Source organism: Ptychodera flava, chromosome 11 (genome assembly GCF_041260155.1).
Source record: "Ptychodera flava strain L36383 chromosome 11, AS_Pfla_20210202, whole genome shotgun sequence".
NCBI classification, from domain to species: Eukaryota; Metazoa; Hemichordata; class Enteropneusta; family Ptychoderidae; genus Ptychodera; species Ptychodera flava.
This window is the reverse complement of record NC_091938.1, coordinates 371,699-397,355: the sequence shown is the minus strand read 5'-3', so window position 1 is coordinate 397,355 and position 25,657 is coordinate 371,699. Positions and strand designations below refer to the sequence as shown.

At 36.1% G+C, this 25,657-nt stretch overlaps 1 protein-coding gene across 2 annotated transcripts in view; it reads right to left on the bottom strand.

Annotated features, from left to right (window-relative positions):
• Positions 1 to 25,657, bottom strand: part of LOC139143201 (kinesin-like protein KIF16B) — a 54,947-nt gene that overhangs the window by 8,426 nt on the left and 20,864 nt on the right. For both annotated transcript variants that reach the window (XM_070713340.1, XM_070713341.1), the window contains 18 exons: positions 24,096 to 24,168; positions 23,521 to 23,588; positions 22,929 to 23,029; positions 22,282 to 22,410; positions 21,706 to 21,803; positions 21,059 to 21,133; positions 17,609 to 17,662; positions 15,903 to 15,962; positions 15,385 to 15,504; positions 14,588 to 14,639; positions 7,971 to 8,108; positions 7,163 to 7,310; positions 6,160 to 6,213; positions 2,820 to 4,491; positions 2,438 to 2,583; positions 1,506 to 1,685; positions 781 to 823; positions 2 to 52 (listed from right to left, as the gene is read on the bottom strand). In XM_070713340.1, the coding sequence (XP_070569441.1) occupies positions 2 to 52; positions 781 to 823; positions 1,506 to 1,685; positions 2,438 to 2,583; positions 2,820 to 4,491; positions 6,160 to 6,213; positions 7,163 to 7,310; positions 7,971 to 8,108; positions 14,588 to 14,639; positions 15,385 to 15,504; positions 15,903 to 15,962; positions 17,609 to 17,662; positions 21,059 to 21,133; positions 21,706 to 21,803; positions 22,282 to 22,410; positions 22,929 to 23,029; positions 23,521 to 23,588; positions 24,096 to 24,168 (3,262 nt within the window). The remainder of the gene's footprint in view (position 1; positions 53 to 780; positions 824 to 1,505; positions 1,686 to 2,437; positions 2,584 to 2,819; positions 4,492 to 6,159; positions 6,214 to 7,162; positions 7,311 to 7,970; positions 8,109 to 14,587; positions 14,640 to 15,384; positions 15,505 to 15,902; positions 15,963 to 17,608; positions 17,663 to 21,058; positions 21,134 to 21,705; positions 21,804 to 22,281; positions 22,411 to 22,928; positions 23,030 to 23,520; positions 23,589 to 24,095; positions 24,169 to 25,657) is intronic.

The following is a 25,657-nucleotide window of genomic DNA, read 5'->3' as shown; positions in this document are numbered from 1 at the left end:
CCTCACTATGGACTTTCCTCACTGGTGAAGTATCTGGCAAGCCATCTCGGTTCTATCATAGAACAAAGAAGAAATATTCTTGATGGCTTACACAGATTAACATTACAAACTGTGTGAAGCTATTGCAGAAAAATATTTGTATTATGTATTTGATCAATAATGGCTTCAGTTCTGGAAATTCTAGTGAAACATCAAATAAACTATGGTTATCGACTTTGACATTATGATCTACATTGAACAAGAATGAATATAACGCATTTCTTATGACCATATTAAGGTATACTGCGCCTTCAACTTGGGGGAAATACATTTAGACTCATATTCTCACAATACTTTTCTGATCTGCAACTTGTATGGGTTAATTTAAAGTTTTATCATCATATTTTTGTGAAAATCAAAAATTAAATTTTTCCACATAGTATAAACACAGAGATGGTGGCCATTTTGAATCTCAAATATCAGTAAGTTCTCAGTAATGTTTCTCTAATATCACAATTTGCACAGTGAACCCTTTTCATTACCAATTTTGAAAGACAATATAGTTGAATGTTTCTTAAGAAAAGATATCAGCAAAAATTGAGATCTTGAACTTTCAAGGCGGAAATTACCTTAAACTCCCGTGTAAACATGAATTCAAATACTGATCTAAGTACCAACTTTTGGCAAACAACGTTAGACTATGAAAGATATAGTGAATTCTCATCATCGTCATCTCACATATTTACAACATCTTTTTTTCGTAGAACGGGGCAAATAATCCAAGTGTGCCGTGTAACATACCTTTAGGCTGGCATAAGGGTTGGATTTGCTGCCAGTGGCTTGTCTGAAAATAGAACAACATTGAAACTCATTGGTGACAAAACAGCAAATTCCATAAACTATGTAAAATGACAGATGTCATCTGAAATGTCCATGAATTGATCAAACATTAATCGTTATCATTAAAAAGCAATGTTGTTGACATGTGTTCACACCATATAACAAAATCTAAGCATATGTAACATCTTTTCTGTTAAAAATTACAATATTAGCATTTTTAATTTGTGATGTGAACAATTGGAATATCAGTGCAGTCAACAATTGGAATATCAGTGCAGTATTTATTACATTACTGCACATAATAGCAATATTTGTATGAAGTGTAATTGTGCATAAACAATGCAATATTAACACTCATATTTATGATAATAAGCACGAAATTCCAATATTTGTGAAGATAATTGCAATACAAGAACGAAATATTTGCACAGATAATTCCAAAGCACAAATTCAATATTTACACTGATAATTCCACTACAAGAGTACAATATTTGTACAGATAATTCCAATACAAAAATACAATATTTGTTTAGATAATTCTAAAGCCAGAATAAAGTGTTTACATTGATAATTGCAATACAAGAATACAATATTTACATTGATAATTCCAATACAAGAATACAATATTTACATTGATAATTCCAATACAAGAATACAACACAAAACCAGTACTGTATGAAACTTACCCTGATGAAAATTTCCTTTTCAATTGTTCCAATTCTCTTTCATGAGATCTCTTCAATTGTTGAATTTCTCTTTCTCTCTCAAGTTGTTCTTTCTCTCTTTCAAGTAAAAGTTGTTTTTCTCTCTGAACTTTTTCTTCAAACAACCTTTTCTTCACTTCTTCTTCTACAAGTTCCTTGACCCTAAAAATACGAATCACTATAATCAGCTCATTCATCACTACATCTAGCTCATACCATATCTAAATGTAGAACAATCCTATAGTTTTCTAAGGCAAAAGTTGGACCTTTACATTAAAGAATTGGGGGTGGGGGGTGTGAAGGATTGCTGGTCTCACAACCAGTTTGCTAAATTATGATGTGATTATATGAATTAACTGTTGATGAATAGACTTAATTTCCCTATCTCATTAAAATAACATTGCCAATGAATTTCAAACTAATCTGCAAAATACACATTTCAACATGGCTGAATCATGATAAAATAGGCTGATAGCCACATTGTGTTGTCTTGAAGTCACAAAAAGGTATGATGCTCTTCACTCTCCTTGACAAGTTTGAAAGAAATAAGTGTGTCAGAATATTATGTGTTGACATAAAAACATTGCACCAATATAATGTTGTGTGACATGGAATGAGTCAATATGATGTCATGTGATACAGGGTAGGGCAATATCATGTCATGTGATACAGGGTAGGGCAATATGAAGTCATGTGATACAGGGTACAGCAATATCATTTATGATACAGAGAAGGTAAGTCAATTAATAAGGAGTTTATAAAATGATGTCACAAGATAACAAAAGGTTCAATATCACATCATATGATCTTAAAGTCAGCCATCATGTCTTGTGATACCGACTCTGTTTATATCAGCAGACGCAATGACAGTCATCCACCTCAGCACAACACAATATTTGATTCATCATTTTTACCTTTCTTGGTCCTCCATTTCTTGTAATTTGTATTTTTCCATTTTAATTCTCTCAATTTCTTTGATTCGCTGCATTTCGAATTCTTTCCTCTTTTTGTAGAGTTCCTGTTCTGCTCTTTTAGTTTGTTCTTCTAATTCTTTGACAGACTGTGAACAATGACATTACAGAGTAATTGGTATTGATCAAATGCATCAAATAACCTGTGACTTAAGTAAAAGGATAGAACCTAGAAGAATCTTCTGTATACAGTTTGATAATGGTTTGAGATTACTGAAACAAAAGTTACAAATCCAGTACAATCAACGTCACACATCAGTCAAATCTATACAAAGTATTTCCAGTACATATTTTTAAGATTCAAAAGTTCACAGTAATGACTTACTTTAAGTCGTTCCTCTAATTTTTTCTCTTCTTCTTGTTGCAAGTGTTTCTTAACTTCCAGGTCTTTATCTTCCACAGCTGTAGCCAAGGCTTCCAGATCTCCTATAGTTGAAACAGACGCTGCTTTTCTGGATAATTTCTTCTTCTTCAATTTGGTACTGGCTGTCATCTCTTCTTGTTGCTGTGCTAATTCTTTTCTTTTTTCTTCAATTTTCTCGATCTCTTTCTCTGTTTCTGCATCTAGTATATTTTTTCTTCTGTTGATATCTGCTAAGGCCTTTTCTGATTCCATTGCTTGCTGTTTCTCTAAATCCACAAGATGTAATCTTTCCTTTTCTAAGACTCTTTTCTCTTCCATGGCTTTACTGATGGCACTTTCATGTTTTGCTTTTAATTCCCTTAACAGCATCTCATCTTCTTCAATCTTTTTCTTCCGTTCCTCAAGATTTACATTTTTCTCAGAAATTTCTCTCTGAATGGACAGAAGGTTTTGTCTTTCCATTTCTGTCAGTTGTTTATGTTTGGACTCGAGAAGTTCTTGATTTTCAATCTTTTTTTCTTCAAGTTCCTTTAACTCTTGTTCAATGACACGTCTATGTTCATTTTCCTCTGCATTTATTTGTTCTTCTCTGATATCTAACATTTGTTTTTCATTCTCTATCAAAGCCATTTCTTTTTCTATCTCCTCTCTCTCTTCATCAGTTTCATACTGTCCCAATTCTAAAATTTGTTTCATTTTAATTTCTTTCTCATCTAGAGCAATTCTGTCTTTTTCAAGTTCATCTCTACGTTGTCGCATTTCTGATTCAAATTTTTCTTTTTTTATTTTGATAGCTTGCTCTATTTCTTGAATTTGATTGTTCCTTTCTTGCTTAAGTCTTTCAATTTCTTCTCTTGCTTGTAGTAATTTTTCACTTTCATCTCTGAGTCTTTGAATACTGCTAACTTCACTGTCCAATGCGATGTACTTAGCTGCTTCCTGTTCAAGTTGTAATTCTTCCAACCTTTTCCGTTCAGCTTCAATCATTTCCAGTTCTTTATCTCTCTCTTGTTGAAGTATTTCAAGTTTTTTAGTGATATCTAATTCAGCTTCTTTGGCAGTTTCTTTCATTTTCAATTCTTGCATCTCTAATCGTCTAAGTTCATTTTCCAGCTTCATCTTTTCTTGTTCTCTTTCTTCTTCAAGTCGAAGTTTTTCCTCCAGAATAGCTTTCTTTGCTTCATCTGATGCATCCCTCTGTCTGGCTTCAATCTCTGCCAATCTCTCCATCTCTAACTCAATTTTTTTTCTCATTTCTTTCTTTTCTTCCTCAAACTTTTGTCTCTCTTGTTCTCGTTCTTGTTCAAAGTTCTGTCTCTCTTTTTCAATCTCTTCCTTTTCATGCATCTTCTCCTCTTCAAACTTTTCTTTTTCTTCAAGATAGTCTTCCATCTGTTTTTGATAATCTTCCATTTGTTTCAAGAAGTCTGCACTCTGCCGTTTTAGTCTTTCTTGTTCTTTGATGATTTTTTTCTGTTCAAGCTTAGCTTCATGTTTGGCTTGTTCACTGACATGTCTTAGCTGTTCAAGACGTTCAGTTTGTTTTTTCAGGTCATCCTCTCTGATTTCTTGTTCCTTAAGCCTTGCCTCTTCTGCCTGTCTGTGTTTCTCTTCCAATTCCTCAATATGCCGTCTGAAATTTCAGGCATTTGAAAGCAAAATCAACAACATAATTCAAATTTATACTGATGCAAACTTTTGGACTTAATAATGTAAGTTCCCACGATGATTCATACAGATACGTTAATTGAAGTTTTGATCCTTTTTGTTGTATTGTAATGTAGTGTAGTGGATTTTAGTCTAGTCTAATCTAGTGTCTTGTGTTGTATTGTATTGTATTGCACTGCAGTCCAGCCCGGCACATTGTACTGCAGAGTAGTGTAGTGTAGTGTAGTGAAGTGCAGTGCAGTGCACTGCAGTGCACTGCAGTCCAGCCCAGCACATTGTACTGCAGAGTAGTGTAGTGTAGTGTAGTGTAGTGTAGTGTAGTGTCGTGTCGTGTCGTGTCGTGTCATGTCGTGTCGTGTCGTGTCGTGTAGTGTAGTGTAGTGTAGAGCAGAGCAGTGCAGTGCAGTCCAGCCCAGCACATTGTACTGCAGAGTAGTGTAGTGTAGTGTAGTGTAGTGCAGTGCAGTGCAGTGCAGTGCAGCACATTGTACTGCAGAGTAGTGTAGTGTAGTGTAGTGTAGTGTAGTGTAGTGTAGTGTAGTGTAGTGCAGTGCAGTGCAGTGCAGTGCAGTGCAGTGTAGTGTAGTGTAGTGTAGTGTAGTGCAGTGCAGTGCAGTGCAGTGTAGTGCAGTGCAGTGCAGTGCAGTGCAGTGCAGTGCAGTGTAGTGTAGTGTAGTGTAGTGTAGTGAAGTGTAGTGCAGTGCAGTGTAGTGCAGTGCAGTGCAGTGTAGTGTAGTGTAGTGAAGTGTAGTGCAGTGCATTGTATTGTGATATATTATATTGTATTATATCATACAGGTATATTGATGGCACAAATACAGTGATCTGATTGGTCGACATGCGAGAAGAACCATGGTATATTGGTGATATACTACGGCTGGCATATGCACGAGCTCTAAGCTTGAGCAAAAATTCGTTTTTGATGTTCCATGCCAGAATTTCAATATACTGTTATGATATAATAGCAATAAATCACACCCAGCGACGGTATACCATTCGATTTTGACCAGTTCACTTCATATATGCACTTGCTATCGCTCGTGCATATATGTCGTGAACTGATCACAATCTCGTGGTATACCGTCGCTGGGTGTGCTTTATTGCTTAATTCTGGTGTAGTATATTGCATTGCATTACAATATATTATACGTACTATATTTATGTTTGCCTTCAAAGGTGTCAAATTCAATTCAATATCAACACTCATCTCTCCGCATAAAGTATAGATAACATTGAAATTAAGAGAATAACAGATCCCGTGTGTCAGTCATTCACAGTCTCCTGTTTACAGGGCACCAGTTTTTAATACTTAATTGCAAATAGCGCCCTCAATGGCAAAATTGAAAAACCTGAAACAATAGCCTGCTTCTTTTGCTGAAAATGTTTGCCATAGATGGCGCTATGACAGTCTGAAATTCACTGAAGAAATGATAGCTACGCATTTTGGAAAGTTTTTCGGTTATGCTGGTAATCCGCCATAAAATCTGTAAGCATCCATTTAGAATAAGAAGTAAAATAATTCTATAGGATTCAATAATGCCACAATGTATCTAAGCAGAACAGCAGTGAAATTTCTTTTCAAGAGTCAAGTATCATAGATGGCACACTTCATTATTCTCAAGACTATCCTTACCTTTTTCCTTCAAGTTTTTCCCATTCTTCTTTCTGCATCTTTTCAAGTTCCATTCTGGAATGGTCAAATGAATATAGAAAAAAACAATACTTCAGTCTGTTGGCCAGGATTCCTAATATTCAACTTCTACTAACCACAAATTTTCCTAATGAAGTAATATCAAGAAACTGAAAACTCAACATAGATTATTGACATGTTTTATCGGCTGGACAAAGCACACTTCAAACTCCAATGAAATTTAATGAAATAGTTTTTTAATATTTTCTCACACCATAAAAGTAACCTATCAATTTGCCATTGTTTACAGAGTGTAAAGTGACAGAGAAACAACATTCAGTCAAAGGAAACACAGTCTTGTAGATACTCAAGTCATAGGAAACACAGTCTTGTAGATACTCAAGTCATAGGAAACACAGTCTTGTAGATACTCAAGTCATAGGAAACACAGTCTTGTAGATACTCAAGTCATAGGAAACACAGTCTTGTAGATACTCAAGTCATAGGAAACACAGTCTTGTAGATACTCAAGTCATAGGAAACACAGTCTTGTAGATACTCAAGTCATAGGAAACACAGTCTTGTAGATACTCAAGTCATAGGAAACACAGTCTTGTAGATACTCAAGTCATAGGAAACACAGTCTTGTAGATACTCAAGTCATAGGAAACACAGTCTTGTAGATACTCAAGTCATAGGAAACACAGTCTTGTAGATACTCAAGTCATATTAAACACAGTCTTGTAGATACTCAAGTCACAGTCTTGTAGATACTCAAGTCATAGGAAACACAGTCTTGTAGATACTCAAGTCATAGGAAACACAGTCTTGTAGATACTCAAGTCATAGGAAACACAGTCTTGTAGATAGATAAGGACAACATACTGAACAGCTTTTGTAAAGTACAATTCAAAACAAAGTCAGATTTGTAGAATTGCTTATAGATGAACACAGATAGATTTCAATGCTTTTGAACAAAAACAGAATTTTACTAAATGTATCTTACCCAGGACTGTTAAATACAGACAGCAAATTTTCTGTAGAAACAGCTAAATCAGTCATGGATTTGGATTTCCTCTGCATTCGAAGTCGAGCTGCCTCTGCAGGATGGTTGAATCTGAACATATGTGTTTTACCAAGCAATACAACACAACCTGCAGGAAAGACACATCCATATTATTTGTTAGAAGACTTGAACAAGAATCATTAATCACGTGTTTTCAATTGACTTATTTGAACTTAGAAATAAGAAAACAATTGTTTTGTATAATCTTCCTTTTTATTCACACAATGAACAATTCCTCTTTGAATTTTCAACCATGTGCAACGTTGATTTGTCAGCCCAATTGCAAATGACCACAGCAAGTATGCTAACATGTACCAAGAAACAATGTATCATCAAAAATGTTGGTTTAAATAGATCAACATAAATGGCCTAAAAGAAGACCCCACACAAAAATCTTTACCTTCTTTGTTTTAAGTAAAGTAAACTTTTGTTGTTCACATTGGCAATGTAAATATCCTGACAGTTGGTTGGTTTTTTATTCAAAGTATAACTTTATCAATTCTACAGTGACTGTGATCTGTATGAATTTTTACAAATACTTTCTCCTAACAAAGGCATAACTAAGGTACACTAGGATCAGACTAACCTAAGGAGTATGTTTGTATGTAATCATCAAGAAAGGCATCCTTTGACATGCACTGATTAATACAACACGGAAAATGGGGCCATTGTTCTTCAGTATGCCCATATCAAAAGTAAATTGGCATGTTGTGCATTACACTTATCTAGAAAGCTATCAGTAACATACCTTGTGTAAGTACTGTAGGTTGAGAAATTGTCTGGCCGTTGATAGAACATGGCGCTCCATGTAGCGGAATCAAAGTTACCTGGCCAGCTTTGTTGTCAAAATAACAATGTTCCTTGCCGATGTCCAAAGCCCACAGTGCTATAAATACAATGACATCATCGTCTGGTATAAAAATACTTTCATATGTTCATAAAAAGAAACAATATACAAAATAACACTTAAAATTGGAAGAGAAACAAAGTTCTGTACCAAAGCAGAGTGAAATCAAGCTGTCTACTGGTTAATATCCTCAGTTTTGTTGGGGGTCAAAAATCAGGTTGTAAAAAGCAGTGTCAGAGACCAAATGGTGGAAGGTCTGTTTTTTTCTAATCAACACAGTTACAAAATACTCAATGGAAAAACCATGTCGGGTGACTGGAGGAATTTTAGTTGAAGTACCGGTACATGAGTAACTTCTGAATTCAGGGATGACATCATTTCAAGGAAATAACTGACATAGTTGGCCTAGATGATTGAGGGATGACTAAATCAAAAAGTATCTACCATTGTCCAATCAGAGTGTCTACATGTAAGACCTAAATAATGACCTGGAATTCTTTGCATATCAATGAGATTTAGATGGCTTCAGTTCTTCATGTACAGATAGGCATTATATAACAGAAATAGAATTTATATCCTAATCTTTTTGATAAAAATAGTTGCTTTAGAAGGTCACATATATAATTTACAAAGTTTATTTCATTCTATCAGACAGAACTTAACACTACCTGTACAGTTTGCTGAATTTTGGAGAGTAAATAAATACAACTAGAAATTGTCACGAATAAATATACATTTCACTCTATGTGAGTAAGTGACCTTACAAAATCACAAGAAATGATAACAATTTAGTCATTGTGAGCTATAAAACACTTTTGCTATTAATTGTATGCTTTTCTGCTCAGTTCAAAACACCATAGCAGTCATCACAGCAATAATGACATCTCTGATGTACACCATAGCAGTCATCAAAGCAATAATGACATCTCTGATGTACACCATAGCAGTCATCACAGCAATAATGACATCTCTGATGTACACCATAGCAGTCATCACAGCAATAATGACATCTCTGATGTACACCATACCAGTCATTACAGCAATATGACATCTCTGATGTACACCATAGCAGTCATCACAGCAATAATGACATCTCTGATGTACACCATACCAGTCATTACAGCAATAATGACATCTCTGATGTACACCACAGCAGTCATCACAGCAATAATGACATCTCTGATGTACACTATAGCAGTCATCACAGCAATAATGACATCTCTGATGTACACCATAGCAGTCATCACAGCAATAATGACATCTCTGATGTACACCATAGCAGTCATCACAGCAATAATGACATCTCTGATGTACACCATAGCAGTCATCACAGCAATAATGACATCTCTGATGTACACCATAGCAGTCATCACAGCAATAATGACATCTCTGATGTACACCATAGCAGTCATCACAGCAATAATGACATCTCTGATGTACACTATAGCAGTCATCACAGCAATAATGACATCTCTGATGTACACCATAGCAGTCATCACAGCAATAATGACATCTCTGATGTACACCATACCTGTCATCACAGCAATAATGACATCTCTGATGTACACTATAGCAGTCATCACAGCAATAATGACATCTCTGATGTACACCACAGCAGTCATCACAGCAATAATGACATCTCTGATGTACACCATAGCAGTCATTACAGCAATATGACATCTCTGATGTACACCATAGCAGTCATTACAGCAATATGACATCTCTGATGTACACCATAGCAGTCATCACAGCAATAATGACATCTCTGATGTACACCATACCAGTCATTACAGCAATAATGACATCTCTGATGTACACCATAGCAGTCATCACAGCAATAATGACATCTCTGATGTACACCATAGCAGTCATCACAGCAATAATGACATCTCTGAGTGTACACCATAGCAGTCATCACGCAATAATGACATCTCTGATGTACACCATAGCAGTCATCACAGCAATAATGACATCTCTGATGTACACCATAGCAGTCATCACAGCAATAATGACATCTCTGATGTACACCATACCAGTCATCACAGCAATAATGACATCTCTGATGTCACCATAGCAGTCATCACAGCAATAATGACATCTCTGATGTACACCATACCTGTCATCACAGCAATAATGACATCTCTGATGTACACCATACCAGTCATTACAGCAATAATGACATCTCTGATGTACACCATAGCAGTCATCACAGCAATAATGACATCTCTGATGTACACCATAGCAGTCATCACAGCAATAATGACATCTCTGATGTACACCATAGCAGTCATCACAGCAATAATGACATCTCTGATGTACACCATAGCAGTCATCACAGCAATAATGACATCTCTGATGTACACCATAGCAGTCATCACTGCAATAATGACATCTCTGATGTACACCATAGCAGTCATCACAGCAATAATGACATCTCTGATGTACACCATAGCAGTCATCACAGCAATAATAACATCTCTGATGTACACCATACCAGTCATCACAGCAATAAAGACATCTCTGATGTACACCATACCAGTCATCACAGCAATAATGACATCTCTGATGTACACCATAGCAGTCATCACAGTATTACGAGGGAAACGCCCTCTATCATTTTTCTAGTGGCCAGGTAACATAGTTTGAATTCCTTTTGGTTTTCTTTTGCTTATTTGGGTGACCAGGTGTTTATGAATAATGTATTTTTGTCGTATATAAACGTGTTCATTGCCACGTCACTTTGACTTTCCGCAAGTGCTGGGATCGTCGGAAGTCCACGTCCACTGAGTTTCCCAGTTTTGAAGACCGAGGCCGACTTTACGGACTTTTTCCCGCTGGTGCCAAAATTGTGACTGCAGTCTAGAAACTTTGTGTGCCTGTTGACGCTTGAGGAAGTTCTGGTATCAAAGTTCCTGTGAGTACATTACAGTTATTTGGAAACGTCCTAGTGGTAGGAGTTTCATGCTGTGACTTTCTACGAGGATTGTTGTACTTGTGCGTCGAGCTGCTACGTGGCTGTTCTCGTTGGACTGATGCTTTCCGACAGAGTTGGCACTGTGGACCAGCGTGTTTCATGTTTAGAGAGCTCTCGTCGTCGCGCCTGTGGACACTTTCTGTTATTTATTAAAAGCTAAAACTAATACGTTTTGTTATTTGGTCACGCTTAGAGTAGAGATAATTTGAATATTGTAAAGTTATTTTCTTGCTGTCACTATGTGACGTTCTTCAATAAGAATAAGGAAATGTTCTCAGTAACTTGCGTGTAGTTTCCTTTATTGACCATCTTTTGTTGCGGCCAGCGGGGTCCGCTTGGGATTGTACCACTTCGCTGAAGACAATTTAGACAGCCATTTCCATTTACCTTGCCGACTTCCCGTGGTCGTAACAACAGCAATAATGACATCTCTGATGTACACCATACCAGTCATCACAGCAATAATGACATCTCTGATGTACACCATACCAGTCATCACAGCAATAATGACATCTCTGATGTACACCATACCAGTCATTACAGCAATAATGACATCTCTGATGTACACCATAGCAGTCATTACAGCAATATGACATCTCTGATGTACACCATAGCAGTCATCACAGCAATAATGACATCTCTGATGTACACCATAGCAGTCATCACAGCAATAATGACATCTCTGATGTACACCATAGCAGTCATCAAAGCAATAATGACATCTCTGATGTACACCATAGCAGTCATCACAGCAATAATGACATCTCTGATGTACACCATAGCAGTCATCACAGCAATAATGACATCTCTGATGTACACCATAGCAGTCATCACAGCAATAATGACATCTCTGATGTACACCATAGCAGTCATCACAGCAATAATGACATCTCTGATGTACACCATAGCAGTCATCACAGCAATAATGACATCTCTGATGTACACCATAGCAGTCATCACAGCAATAATGACATCTCTGATGTACACTATAGCAGTCATCACAGCAATAATGACATCTCTGATGTACACTATAGCAGTCATCACAGCAATAATGACATCTCTGATGTACACCATAGCAGTCATCACGCAATAATGACATCTCTGATGTACACCATACCAGTCATCACAGCAATAATGACATCTCTGATGTACACTATAGCAGTCATCACAGCAATAATGACATCTCTGATGTACACTATAGCAGTCATCACAGCAATAATGACATCTCTGATGTACACCATAGCAGTCATCACTGCAATAATGACATCTCTGATGTACACCATAGCAGTCATCACAGCAATAATGACATCTCTGATGTACACTATAGCAGTCATCACAGCAATAATGACATCTCTGATGTACACTATAGCAGTCATCACAGCAATAATGACATCTCTGATGTACACCATAGCAGTCATCACAGCAATAATGACATCTCTGATGTACACCATAGCAGTCATCACAGCAATAATGACATCTCTGATGTACACCATAGCAGTCATCACAGCAATAATGACATCTCTGATGTACACCATAGCAGTCATCACAGCAATAATGACATCTCTGATGTACACCATAGCAGTCATCACTGCAATAATGACATCTCTGATGTACACCATAGCAGTCATCACAGCAATAATGACATCTCTGATGTACACTATAGCAGTCATCACAGCAATAATGACATCTCTGATGTACACTATAGCAGTCATCACAGCAATAATGACATCTCTGATGTACACCATAGCAGTCATCACAGCAATAATGACATCTCTGATGTACACATAGCAGTCATCACAGCAATAATGACATCTCTGATGTACACTATAGCAGTCATCACAGCAATAATGACATCTCTGATGTACACTATAGCAGTCATCACAGCAATAATGACATCTCTGATGTACACTATAGCAGTCATCACAGCAATAATGACATCTCTGATGTACACTATAGCAGTCATCACAGCAATAATGACATCTCTGATGTACACTATAGCAGTCATCACAGCAATAATGACATCTCTGATGTACACTATAGCAGTCATCACAGCAATAATGACATCTCTGATGTACACTATAGCAGTCATCACAGCAATAATGACATCTCTGATGTACACCATACCAGTCATCACAGCAATAATGACATCTCTGATGTACACTATAGCAGTCATCACAGCAATAATGACATCTCTGATGTACACTATAGCAGTCATCACAGCAATAATGACATCTCTGATGTACACTATAGCAGTCATCACAGCAATAATGACATCTCTGATGTACACTATAGCAGTCATCACAGCAATAATGACATCTCTGATGTACACTATAGCAGTCATCACAGCAATAATGACATCTCTGATGTACACCATACCAGTCATCACAGCAATAATGACATCTCTGATGTACACTATAGCAGTCATCACAGCAATAATGACATCTCTGATGTACACTATAGCAGTCATCACAGCAATAATGACATCTCTGATGTACACTATAGCAGTCATCACAGCAATAATGACATCTCTGATGTACACTATAGCAGTCATCACAGCAATAATGACATCTCTGATGTACACCATAGCAGTCATCACAGCAATAATGACATCTCTGATGTACACCATAGCAGTCATTACAGCAATATGACATCTCTGATGTACACCATACCAGTCATTACAGCAATATGACATCTCTGATGTACACCATAGCAGTCATCACAGCAATAATGACATCTCTGATGTACACCATAGCAGTCATCACAGCAATAATGACATCTCTGATGTACACCAGAGCAGTCATCACAGCAATAATGACATCTCTGATGTACACCATAGCAGTCATCACAGCAATAATGACATCTCTGATGTACACCACAGCAGTCATCACTGCAATAACGACATCTCTGATGTACACCATAGCAGTCATCACAGCAATAATGACATCTCTGATGTACACCATAGCGTCATCACAGCAATAATGACATCTCTGATGTACACCATACCAGTCATCACAGCAATAATGACATCTCTGATGTACACCATAGCAGTCATCACAGCAATAATGACATCTCTGATGTACACCATAGCAGTCATCACAGCAATAATGACATCTCTGATGTACACCATAGCAGTCATCACAGCAATAATGACATCTCTGATGTACACCATAGCAGTCATCACAGCAATAATGACATCTCTGATGTACACCATAGCAGTCATTACAGCCATAATGACATCTCTGATGTACACCATAGCAGTAATCACAGCAATAATGACATCTCTGACTTCACTTGTTTTTTAAGTCAGTAGATGCATTTTGTACAGTGTCACATATTTTCACACATATTCTGCAGTTTATTGTGCATATAAAACACATCATAAGGTTGTTACGGAGAACAGCATATCTGTTGCAATAAAGGTAATGTTTTCCAGTATGATCTGCATGCATGGCGTCATACACATATTATTATGAAGAGTATTCTAAATGTACTGCAATATACAGGGATTTCTTTATGTTAAAAAATGAGATAAAATTTTACTGACCCATGTCAGGTTTGCTTTCAGCATCATCACGGCCCACTGTTGTCAAACCCTCCTGAGATGAAGAAAAACAAACGAACAAAGTTTGGGGTTTTTTTTTCTATTTTGACTATTCATTTCAGACAGAGTTCTCGAGTCAGAGAATGGAGAACGCTTCTCCTTTCTCAAACTGTAGAACTCTGGCAATATCATCATATTCATCTTTCATTGGCCAATCAAACACAACACAGCCACCTACCGAGTGGAATTCAAGATATCATTACAATGTAAAGCAAGTGGTGTCACACCTTACCACATATGGATGTAATCTATCACACCTTACAACATCAAGCTGTCTGTCACACCTTACCACCAAAGGCTGTATCTGTCACACCTTACCATATAAAGCGGTATCTGTCATGTACGCCTGACCCCCAAATAAGGCTGTATCTGTCACACCGTGCCACATAAATCTGTAGCTGTCACAACTTACCACAGAAAGCTGTCTGTCACACCTTACCATATAAAGCTGTATCTGTCATGTACGCCTGACCCCCATATAAGGCTGTATCTGTCACACCGTGCCACATAAATCTGTAGCTGTCACACTTTACCACATAAAGCTGTATCTGTCACACCTTACAACATCAAGCTGTCTGTCACACCTGCACATACAGCTCAGTGTCAGTCACACCTTTTTACCATCTACAGCAGTGTCAGTCACACCTTTCCCTCTAAAGCAGTGTCAGTCACACCGTTTTACAATGTATAACAGCACCAGTCAAACTTTCACATGTTCAACTTGTAAGATCACACCTTACCTTGAGATGATAGAGTTTTAGGCCAGTGCTTAGGAGATCGTCTGTTATACCAATCAGATGTGGTAACTCAGAATCTAAAACCACACCAATTCCTTCTCTTCGCAGCGCCAGTGTCTGTTCCTAAAACACAAAATACAACACCATAATAAGATTTTAACAAATCAGAAGAGGCTCTTTAACTTTACAGAATAAGATGTATATTTTGGTACATTTATCAGGAGTTGTTTCAAAAAATTGGAAAGACACTTGTTTCTCAATTTCTATGCACATTGCACATTCCGTTTACATATTTGGAGAATTCACTAAGGCTCTTGAAATATGTAATTTTATACGACAAACTCAGAAATCTACTTCTGTCTCATTCACAGTGCCAAATGCATGGTACCCAGGATATATTTTTCGATATCCAGGATATATTTTCAACTTGTGTATAGCAGTACCAGTGAAACTTTCACATGTTTAGCTTGTAAGATTACATCTTACAGCCACATACTTTTTTAGCATTTTTAGCAACTCACCTTCATTATTTTCTTGGTTTCCCTCCATTTAGTTTCCCATTCTTCTGTCAAAACTTTGACCTGGTGAAGAAATTTTAAACATTTTTGAGGGGTTTCTTTTCAAAGTTTTGTTAGCAGTGCTTTAAATCTATAAAAACTTGATCAACAAGTATACAGCAAACTCAAAAGGTCAAAGGTTATCAAAAATGTACAATTGAAATTTGGACAAATACCAACCACTACATTTATCTACAGCAAAGTCTTAACAACCGTTTTAAGATCACTCTTTGTTACTGAGCCAATTTTCCATCTCATTTTTAAAGTTTAATTCTTTGTAATTCAACAAAAGGAAAATGTAAAGCAATTATTCATTTCTGCTTTTTGTGATATTTGTCACTTCTTATCTCAAGCAGTAGTCTCAACACCCACATTACATGTTTGTTAAACATTGAACAAATTTGATGACATATCCTTAACAAAGCCATTATCTGAAACTAAGTCACAATTTTGGTTTCGGTCAAAACCTTTCATCTGCTTATGATTCTGTCATGGCAACGTGTAACTTTAGCACTGTATACCTATGACTGATGACACTTCCAATGCTTTTTTTATCATTCCTGTTTTCTTCTTTTGTTGTTTTGATGAGAATTTATTGCAAAAGTACATGCTGAAAAGTTTCTTTTAATAGTTGTGACATTATGGACTCTTCAGTACTTGAACCAAATAACTTGTTTCACTATGTCACAAACCTAAGCAAAGGGTGACACTGCAAGTCAGAACTTGCATATAAGACTTTAAATTGTTATAAAATTGCATGCTAACATTCTACAAATGAATTTGGACTATTTAGTACTCAGAATGTCTTTGCTGTTAGGGAAGACTAAACATCAAAATGAATTTTAAGGCAGTTTAATTATTCACTCTATAAATCAACTTTGTTTCACTTTTTGTTCACCTGCGTGGTTTTAATTGGCACTATTTGCATACTACCCTGATCATCAAGATATTTATACCTGCTGTCTCTTCAATCATCTCTTATCACCTTAAAATAGACATGTAAAAATTCCACTCATTGTTCAAAAATGTAAGTTGCTAGGTGCTCTGTGATTTCCCAGGGTGTGTCCTGGGGCATATGCTGACTCACTTGTAATTATCATAAGGTATGATCAGGCATCTGAGCAGCCATAGAGTATTGGTAGGTTACTATTTCTTATTACTTTACATCAACATTTCTTATTTTCCTCCGTATCTAAATCCTGTTATGACAGCCGTTAGCAGTACTGTTATTATCAAAACATAGCTCTTATCATTATCACAATTTATTCTGTTATGACTGTCACATTGCAACTGTTATACTATCACAGCGTACCACTAATTCATGATATCATCACAACGAATTCTAAAAGGACTGTGATAGTGTTATTGTTGTTTCAACACAGCACAACTCACATTACTGTCACAACAAATTCTGTTATATCTGTCACATTGTACCTGTTATATTATCATAGCGTTCTGCTAACTCATGATATTATCACAACAAATTCTATTATGACTGTCACAACACTACTGACATTATCATCATCATGTCAGCCTTCTAGAATGACTGCACTTTGCTATGAATGTTACATTTCTGTCATGTCACAACATGACTGCTACTTCCAAGTCACGTCATCACTGCCACAACATCACTATCAAGACACCACTGTAACAATCTTTACATTACTCACCCTTGCCACATTTTCATGGAGTTTGTCCACCATTTCAGCTTCTTTGACTGATGCCTACAATAACAACAAAAACAGCAGATGAAATATTGTATTCCCTTCCAACACATTGTAAATATCTCTCTCCAATATCATGGACATCCTGTACAGACATATAAACCATCAGCTGTCAGTCAACACTTTTTATGTGTGAAGTACATGATATATGTATGTTGACTTGGCTTTTATCTATAATATCAATAAACTTTATTTGTAAAGGCATGGTATTTTTCAAATCAATACAATACACTTTATTTAGTAAGATATGATATATGTTGACTTTGCTGATAGTATATCAAAAGACTTTATTTGTACAATATTGTATTTTTAAATCAATGCACATTATTCCACAAAATCATGTTTCCGTCAAATTGATACCGGGGTTCCACAAGGGTCTGTTCTTGGCCCTATACTATTTAATGTATATACATCTCCTTTGAGGAAATTAGTTGCAAGTCATGGTTGCCTGTATAGTTTTCATGCAGATGATTCATCATTATATATGTCTTTTAAGATCAATGAAGCTTCTGTGACAGCCAGAAATCTTGAACTCTGTATTTCACAAGTTAGGTCCTGGATGTCTGCTAATTTCCTTTGTTTGAATGATGATAAAACTGAATTTGTAACTTTCTCTGCATCTTCCAGTAATGCTTCGGATGATAGAATACAGGGGATACGGGTCGGTGACACCCTGATTCCTGCTCAAAGTCAGGCAAAAAGTCTTGGAGCTATCCTGGATTCTGGTCTCACGATGTACCCTCATGTCAACAATATCTGCCGCTCAGCTATTTTTCACTTATAACGCATTGCAAATATTCGCAAACATCTTTCTAGATCAGACACGGAACAGTTGATTCACGCTTTTGTGACATCACCCATTGATTCATGTAATTCGCTTCTTTATGGTCTTCCGAAATATTCAATTAATCGCCTTCAACGTATCCAGAATATAGCTGCCAGAATTGTAACTCGCCCAAGAGTCACTGAGCATATCACCCCGATTTTGTTTCAGTTGCATTGGTTGCCTGTGTCTCAACGTATTGTTTTTAAGATTCTTATCTTCACCTATAAATGTATCCATTCACTCGGTCCAACTTATCTTTCTAGCATGGTTAATTTGTACGTCCCAACCCATAATCTAAGGTCCGCTGACCAATTTAAAATGTGTCAAAGCAGGTCGCGCACAAAGAAATATGGGGACCGTGCGTTCAGTATTGCCGCCCCCTTTTTATGGAACAATCTTCCAATTGAGGTTCGTCGCTCCCCAAGCCTGCTAAGTTTTAAATCAAGTCTTAAAACATTTCTTTTTAATTCTGCTTTTAACTGAACTCATTCATTGTATTTTTTTGTTTTTGTTTTGTTTTTAATTCTTGTAACCTTTTTAAAATTGACTGTATTTTACCCAGCGTCTCTGATCACACTATTTGTGTGGATTTAGTCCCTTTATAAATGAATAAATTATTATTAATTATTATTATTATTATTATTTCAAAAGACATAATATATGTTGACAAAGATTTTTTGTATCAATACACTTGTTTGTTTAGACCATAGACCCTGAGAAAAACTCAAGGGTCTATGTTAAGATACAGTAAACACTGATTGAGTTTTTTTCAACTCAAGATTAAAACTTAGAGACTCAGACAAGGCACCCTTCTCTACAACTGTAAACCTCATCATCAATTCTACAGCCCTGATTTCATACTTCTCAGTTGATCATTCAAAAGATGAAACGAAAATTCATATACAACAGAATTTGCTCATTTGAGTCATTTAGCCAATTTGGATTTGAACAAAAATACATCTTAATGCCATTTAGAACCACCATCATATTCAGAGAAATGAAAACAGAATACAGAATTTTAGACCATTTTTAGGATATATTTTGCTCATTTGGATAATAATCATGCAACTTTGGTTCACTCACACTTAAATTTGCATCAAAATTGAAAAGATATACCTACCAAATTCACAGCAATGAGGCTGTTACTTTTTGAGTTTGTTACTGTTGACAATTTTTCACATTTAGATTGCTCATTTGTGTTTAAGTCACTTCACCAACTTTGGTTTCAACAAAATGTATTTAAATGTCACAAGCAATATCATTAGGCATTCATTAGGAGTGTTAGCAACATTAATAAGCAATTGTTAAAGTTACAGAGAAAGTACTCTTTTATTTTCTAATTTTCACTATGTTTTAGTGTAATTTTTGGTCATTTGCATGTTAGTCATGTGATAAGCATGGTTTGAACAAACCTACATCTGCATCAAAGTGATAGGCTCTCACAAAATTACTAGAGCGATTAGTTTCTAACTTTACAATTTTTGACCATTATTAACATTTATTTTGCTCATTTGCATATTATCATGTGATCAACTTGGCTTGAACAAATTTCAATCTGCCACTACGAAAGACTATTTTTGCAAAATTTCCAAGGTCTAGGTAGCTTTGGCATTAAAAATGTTTTATCATTTCTGCATTAATTGAGCTAATTTGCATACTTTGATCGTGACATCTTAGAAATAGCGCTGATCGCAATTTCAGATTGTTACTAAATATAGCTGCACATGCACGACATCGGACATCACTACCTGAAATTCGGACAAATTTTGTTGTTGCATGCAAGGCTGTCATTGCAGCTTATAGTCTGACTCACAAATTCATATGAATGAATGTGACTTTTAGTAGCCATTGCAACACTGGCAGGTTTATTTTTGTCGTGTATGTGGAAAATGCCAACAAAAATTTTATTTTTGCACATTAATGAAAGAAAAATGATGTCAATTGTGATCAGCACTATTCTATCCTTGACCCCAAGTACATGAATAAATCGAATTCAAGCTGATAATTGCCACTAGTTCAGAGAAATCTCAGGGGACAGACTGAATGACACACAGACACACACGAAACACAGACACACAGATACACATATATACACACACAGACACACACATATATATTGATTACAGATACTGGACAGCTACTAACCCTGTAACTGCTCTTGCAATATTTATCCATGGCAACTAGAAGCTAAAAGTTTTTCATATTTCACTAATTTCGTTTCGTTTTCACATTTTCTCTGAATTTCTTGTAACTACATATTTTTTACTTGTTGTACTGTACATCTGTTTCTACTATGCTGTCTTTTATTTATGAATTTTTTTAAATCAAAGTATTATTACTCATTTACATCCTTTAGGAAATTTCAGGAACCTCTGGTTCCCATGCATTTCAAAACAAATTCACACTGAAGTGAAAAAACCAAGCATTCAAATGAAAGTTCAAATAATTTAGAAGTTTAAATGCTGCAAGTTATATACAACCATAAAAAGCTATGCTGTTATGGTAATCATAACAAAGCTAAGCCAATCAAAAGGCTTGATTTTGAAAATATATTTTATAAGCTCACTTACAACATCACCAGAAAGCATGGATCTCAATTTCGCTATCTCAGCTCTCAATTCACGAATTAACTTCACATTACGATCCTGTAAACAGATAAAGAACAACAACGGTAATTAGAAAGAACATGTAGTCACTCTAAAGTTTGATTTAAGCTTCAAAGATTTCAAACTGTAAGTGAACTACTGTAAAAGATGTTAATTATCACCACAGATTAAATTATGCAGTTTTCATTAAAAAATGTCACAAAAATAAATCCACACAAATACCAGCACAAGGACTGAGAAATTGACCTTGACTTTAAAATGTTTACAAAATATCCATTTTACATTGTCCTATGGAAGAGTTACAGAAGTCATTACATCACTATAATATGCAGATTATCAATGAGACCTTGACAGGCTGTAAATGTCATACACTATTTTGATAGATACTTTTTGTGACTGGGCACAAACAAACTAAAGGAAGCCATTGTATTTCAGGAATGAAGGGAAAAATCTTTTTTACTTTATATGATAAAGTTAGAAAATTCATAAACAACATTATATTTTGTAAGTTTGTATAGAAATATTTGTTCTGAATCTTGATATATTAATGTTAAAGTGAAACAAAATGTATTATACTGAGACTGTCTTTTGAGGAGTGTAGTTTGACTGACCTCATTGACTTCAGGTTGGTTGATGATATTCTTGGCTCTATTTGCATATCTCAAGGTACTCAATGTCTCTGCATAATTTACATCTGCTGGAGATACCGCTAAGAAACAAACAAACAAACATTGATAAGTGGATACATTTTCACATGTAACTTTTAGCAAACAATCAAACAAACAAACATTGATAAGTTGATACATTTTCACATGTAACTTTCACTTTGCAATAGATATCTCAAGGAAATCCCAAAGTGTTGAAAAAGATATATTAACTTTTTAAATTTCAACTTTTGCAGATTTATTGATGATTAGAATAAAGTATACAACACAAGTGAGGTAATAATGTGCGTAAATGAGAAGAGTTTGAATATTTTGATATAAGGGTGTAAATGTTGTCAAATCAATATATTAATATTCATTGAATAAACATCAGCATTTTATGTCTTTTGTTTCACACAACTGGACAAAAGCCACTGATGAAAATACCAGACTTTAAAACAAAACAGAAGCTGTTCCGCAGTCAATTAAATGTTTTGGTGAACTAGAAATCTTGTGTCACAAAAACCAGAATGTCTAACTTACTGGCTATCATAATTGTTTTGGAATTACCACCTAAGCTGTCCTTCAACAACCAAGTTAACACCGAGTCCCTGTATGGAATAAAATGAGGTTTTTTCTTGACACCTTGGACCTGTGCCGATGACATGTCAGCTTTCATGTGAAAACACAAATATGAAAAGAAAAGGATTATTTCATGCTACACTCTTCAGCTTTGTTAGTGAAACATGAAGAGAAAGGCTGCTTTCCCTTTCAATATTCACATTTGTGTCAAATACTGTGTTATCCACGTTTGAAAGAAAAACGTTCCATGATTTGTTGGTTGGTAAACTACTACAGCTGGTCACTTTCATCTACCGGTACATAAATGAGTGAACTCATGGACAGCGCCACCAATGTACTTAAGTGTAGTCTTTTGTTTTGTTTCTCTGCTCCATGTGTAAAGTATAAATTATATTTCAGACTGCTGCTCTTGTGAATAAATAACATACACATGCACAGAGAAAAATAGCACCTGTGAATTAACAAGTCACTCTATTAACCCTTTGAACCCGGCTCGGGCAGTAATGTCTGCATGATGTCATAGGGTACCAGGGGGTCAGGGTGCAGTCTATTAAGGAAAACACAAGGTTGACTCAAAAGCAAGCTACAAATCAAATGCACAGACTTACCTAATGCTGAGATCACGTTACCAAGGGTAACCAAAGATTTGTTGATATTGGCACCTTCCTTTAACCTTTGACCTGTAGCTCCAGTAGCATCAGCTCTCTCACTAAAACGTACACAAATGAGTAGCTATGTCAGGAGTTTCAAAATGAATTCCTTCTACATTGTTAACAAGGAGACTGAAGATTTGGCTTAGTGGCGTAAGAGCAAGATGTTTTCTACAGATGAAAGTTACAAATAATCATAAACAATTCTTCATCAACTTCACTTGGCAGGATTTTCCATTTTTATCAGACACTCTGTCTGAAGATTGAAACTTAACTTACATACATTACATTTGAAATGACATGTTAACAAACACAGAGGGTATATTCAATGCAGCTAAAGAGCACATCAGATGTCTGTACCTTAAACACAACTCCATCATGATCAATTTTAATCTTGTAGCCAACGATGCGAAAAAAATGAAACTCGGTTGTCACAGTCTACTGATAAATTCATTTCAAACTTAGACACAAATAATAAACAACACTACTTTTGCAGCTATCAAAAACCTTGATATCTTAAAGTTGAAAGTAATCATGAACTGTTTCCTACCTTCCAGCCAGGTCAACAAGGTGAATTTTACTGATGGTTTCACTTGGTAGATCATTGTAGAACTTTGCCTGCAACAAAACGTCAATCACTATGTCCTTAACATCTACAATAAATTCTCACTTCTGTAACTTTAAAGTCTAAAACGGGGAAATAATTATGATATTTCAAATCAATTTTTCGTATACATATATATTTTACATTTCAATGAATAAAAATAAGATTATCTTGTCTACAGATGACATATAAATCAAATAGATATTCTTGTTAGGATTACTGAAGAAAAATTTTGACTTGATTCAGTAAAAACAGATAGTTGGCGATAATAAAATAACTTTCTTCCAAATGCAACAAATCTAGCAATACTTAATGGAGATGTCTGCCATGGATAGAGATCCATCTGATCCTTGTTGAATTTACCCTTTCATCACAATGGTTTGACCCAAACTCATCGTTATCAATGTTGATTGTGGACTGACTGACAGGGAATTGGGGTGAACAGGTTAACAAAACTGATTATATATGCCAATATGATCAAAGTTTCCAAACTGATCTATTAGTAATCTTACAAGTCTTACCTGAGTGAAATTTATTGTAAATATTGCATGTGAGCGACTGCTAGTATCATTCATGTTGGTGGATGCTGTTGTCCTGTAATGAGACAAAATGAGGAAAACAGAAAATAAACTCAGAAATTTGAGAATTTAGGCAATTCTTAAAAACATTCTCAGAGAGCATCTCTCTTGATTTACAAATTTATCCGAAAAGAGTTTTTTGAAACTGACACAAAACTGATGTACATTTTGACAAACTGAATTGTATAATTCATATAGATATGTGGCATTCACTATTCTTGGCAAAGTTAACAGACAATATCAAATTAAAACATAGGAACATGAACAAATTTTGTTCAATATTTTAGAAAAATGTCTTCACATGTTCTGGTACATTTGTGTCTATTCTATTTGAACCTGACTAACATAATTGTTTTGTTATTAGTTATGACAAAGGTAAGATCGCCACTAGTCTCGTTTACCAGACCTCGTCGCTTCGCCACTGCAAAGTGCGCTGCTGGCGGTAGGACATGGCGAGTCGCGGAAGCGACGAGCTTCGAGTCGCGAAGCGACGAGGGTCTGGTGACTACCACTGCATTCCACTGTGATGACGCATCAGGACAGGCGGAGCACCAAATTTAAATATGACCCTTGACCTACTTGTATATTCACTTCGAAAAACCAAGACAAATGCATGGGATATGTGTTTTCAATATGTGATAGTCAACATCGAGCACGTCGCAAATGTCCGGGGCAAATGTACTCTGTAGGCAGTGACCATGCTGAAAACTCCCGTGAAAATATACGGAGAGCATGTGAAGACAACAGCCAACAGACTTCCCGTACCCAGTTGGCAAGTTTACGAAGATGTCATTCCCCCGTAGAAAAGCTGTGATTGCTTCAATTTGCTCGTCTTTCAGGCATTCTATGGCTAATTTTTCTTTGCCACAATCGATTGCCTTCCTAAGTTTGGCTGTCAGTCCCATTTTCGCCAGTTGAATTTACACACGTCCGCGTGCTGTGAATGCCCAGTGCGCTCTTTTTCAGCGATGCGGACGCGTCGTTTGGGCAATCCGAGGGAATCCTTCTATGTACGTCATATCATTGCCTAGTCACTTGTGAAGAGCTTATTGACGTTGTAAGTCACAGAAGTTCCTCATAGTTGTTGGTAGATATTTTTACAAGCCCCTCCTTTTATTGAATATGCATGAAGTTTGCCTGTTGTGCGGTTGTCGATTGAGCCATTTGATTGGTGGGTATAAATATCTTGGAATGCGGAAGTCAGTAGTCTCCAGACCCCATCGCCCAGCCAGTGGAAAAATCACTTCATGTTCCTACCGCCAGCGGCGCACTTTGCACTGGCAAAGCGACGAGGTCTGGAAGCGAGACTAGATCGCCACCTTTGAAGAAGAAAAGAGTGATAGCGAACAATAATTTTGCAAAGTGCTCAAAACACTTAAAAGATTATTTCATTAAATAAATAGTGCCAATTTTCGTACATGTTAGGTGCTGAACAATGACTAGAGTTGTTTTACAGAAGAATTTGGAATACTGAAATTTTAATAAATGTATGGCTACTGCTTACG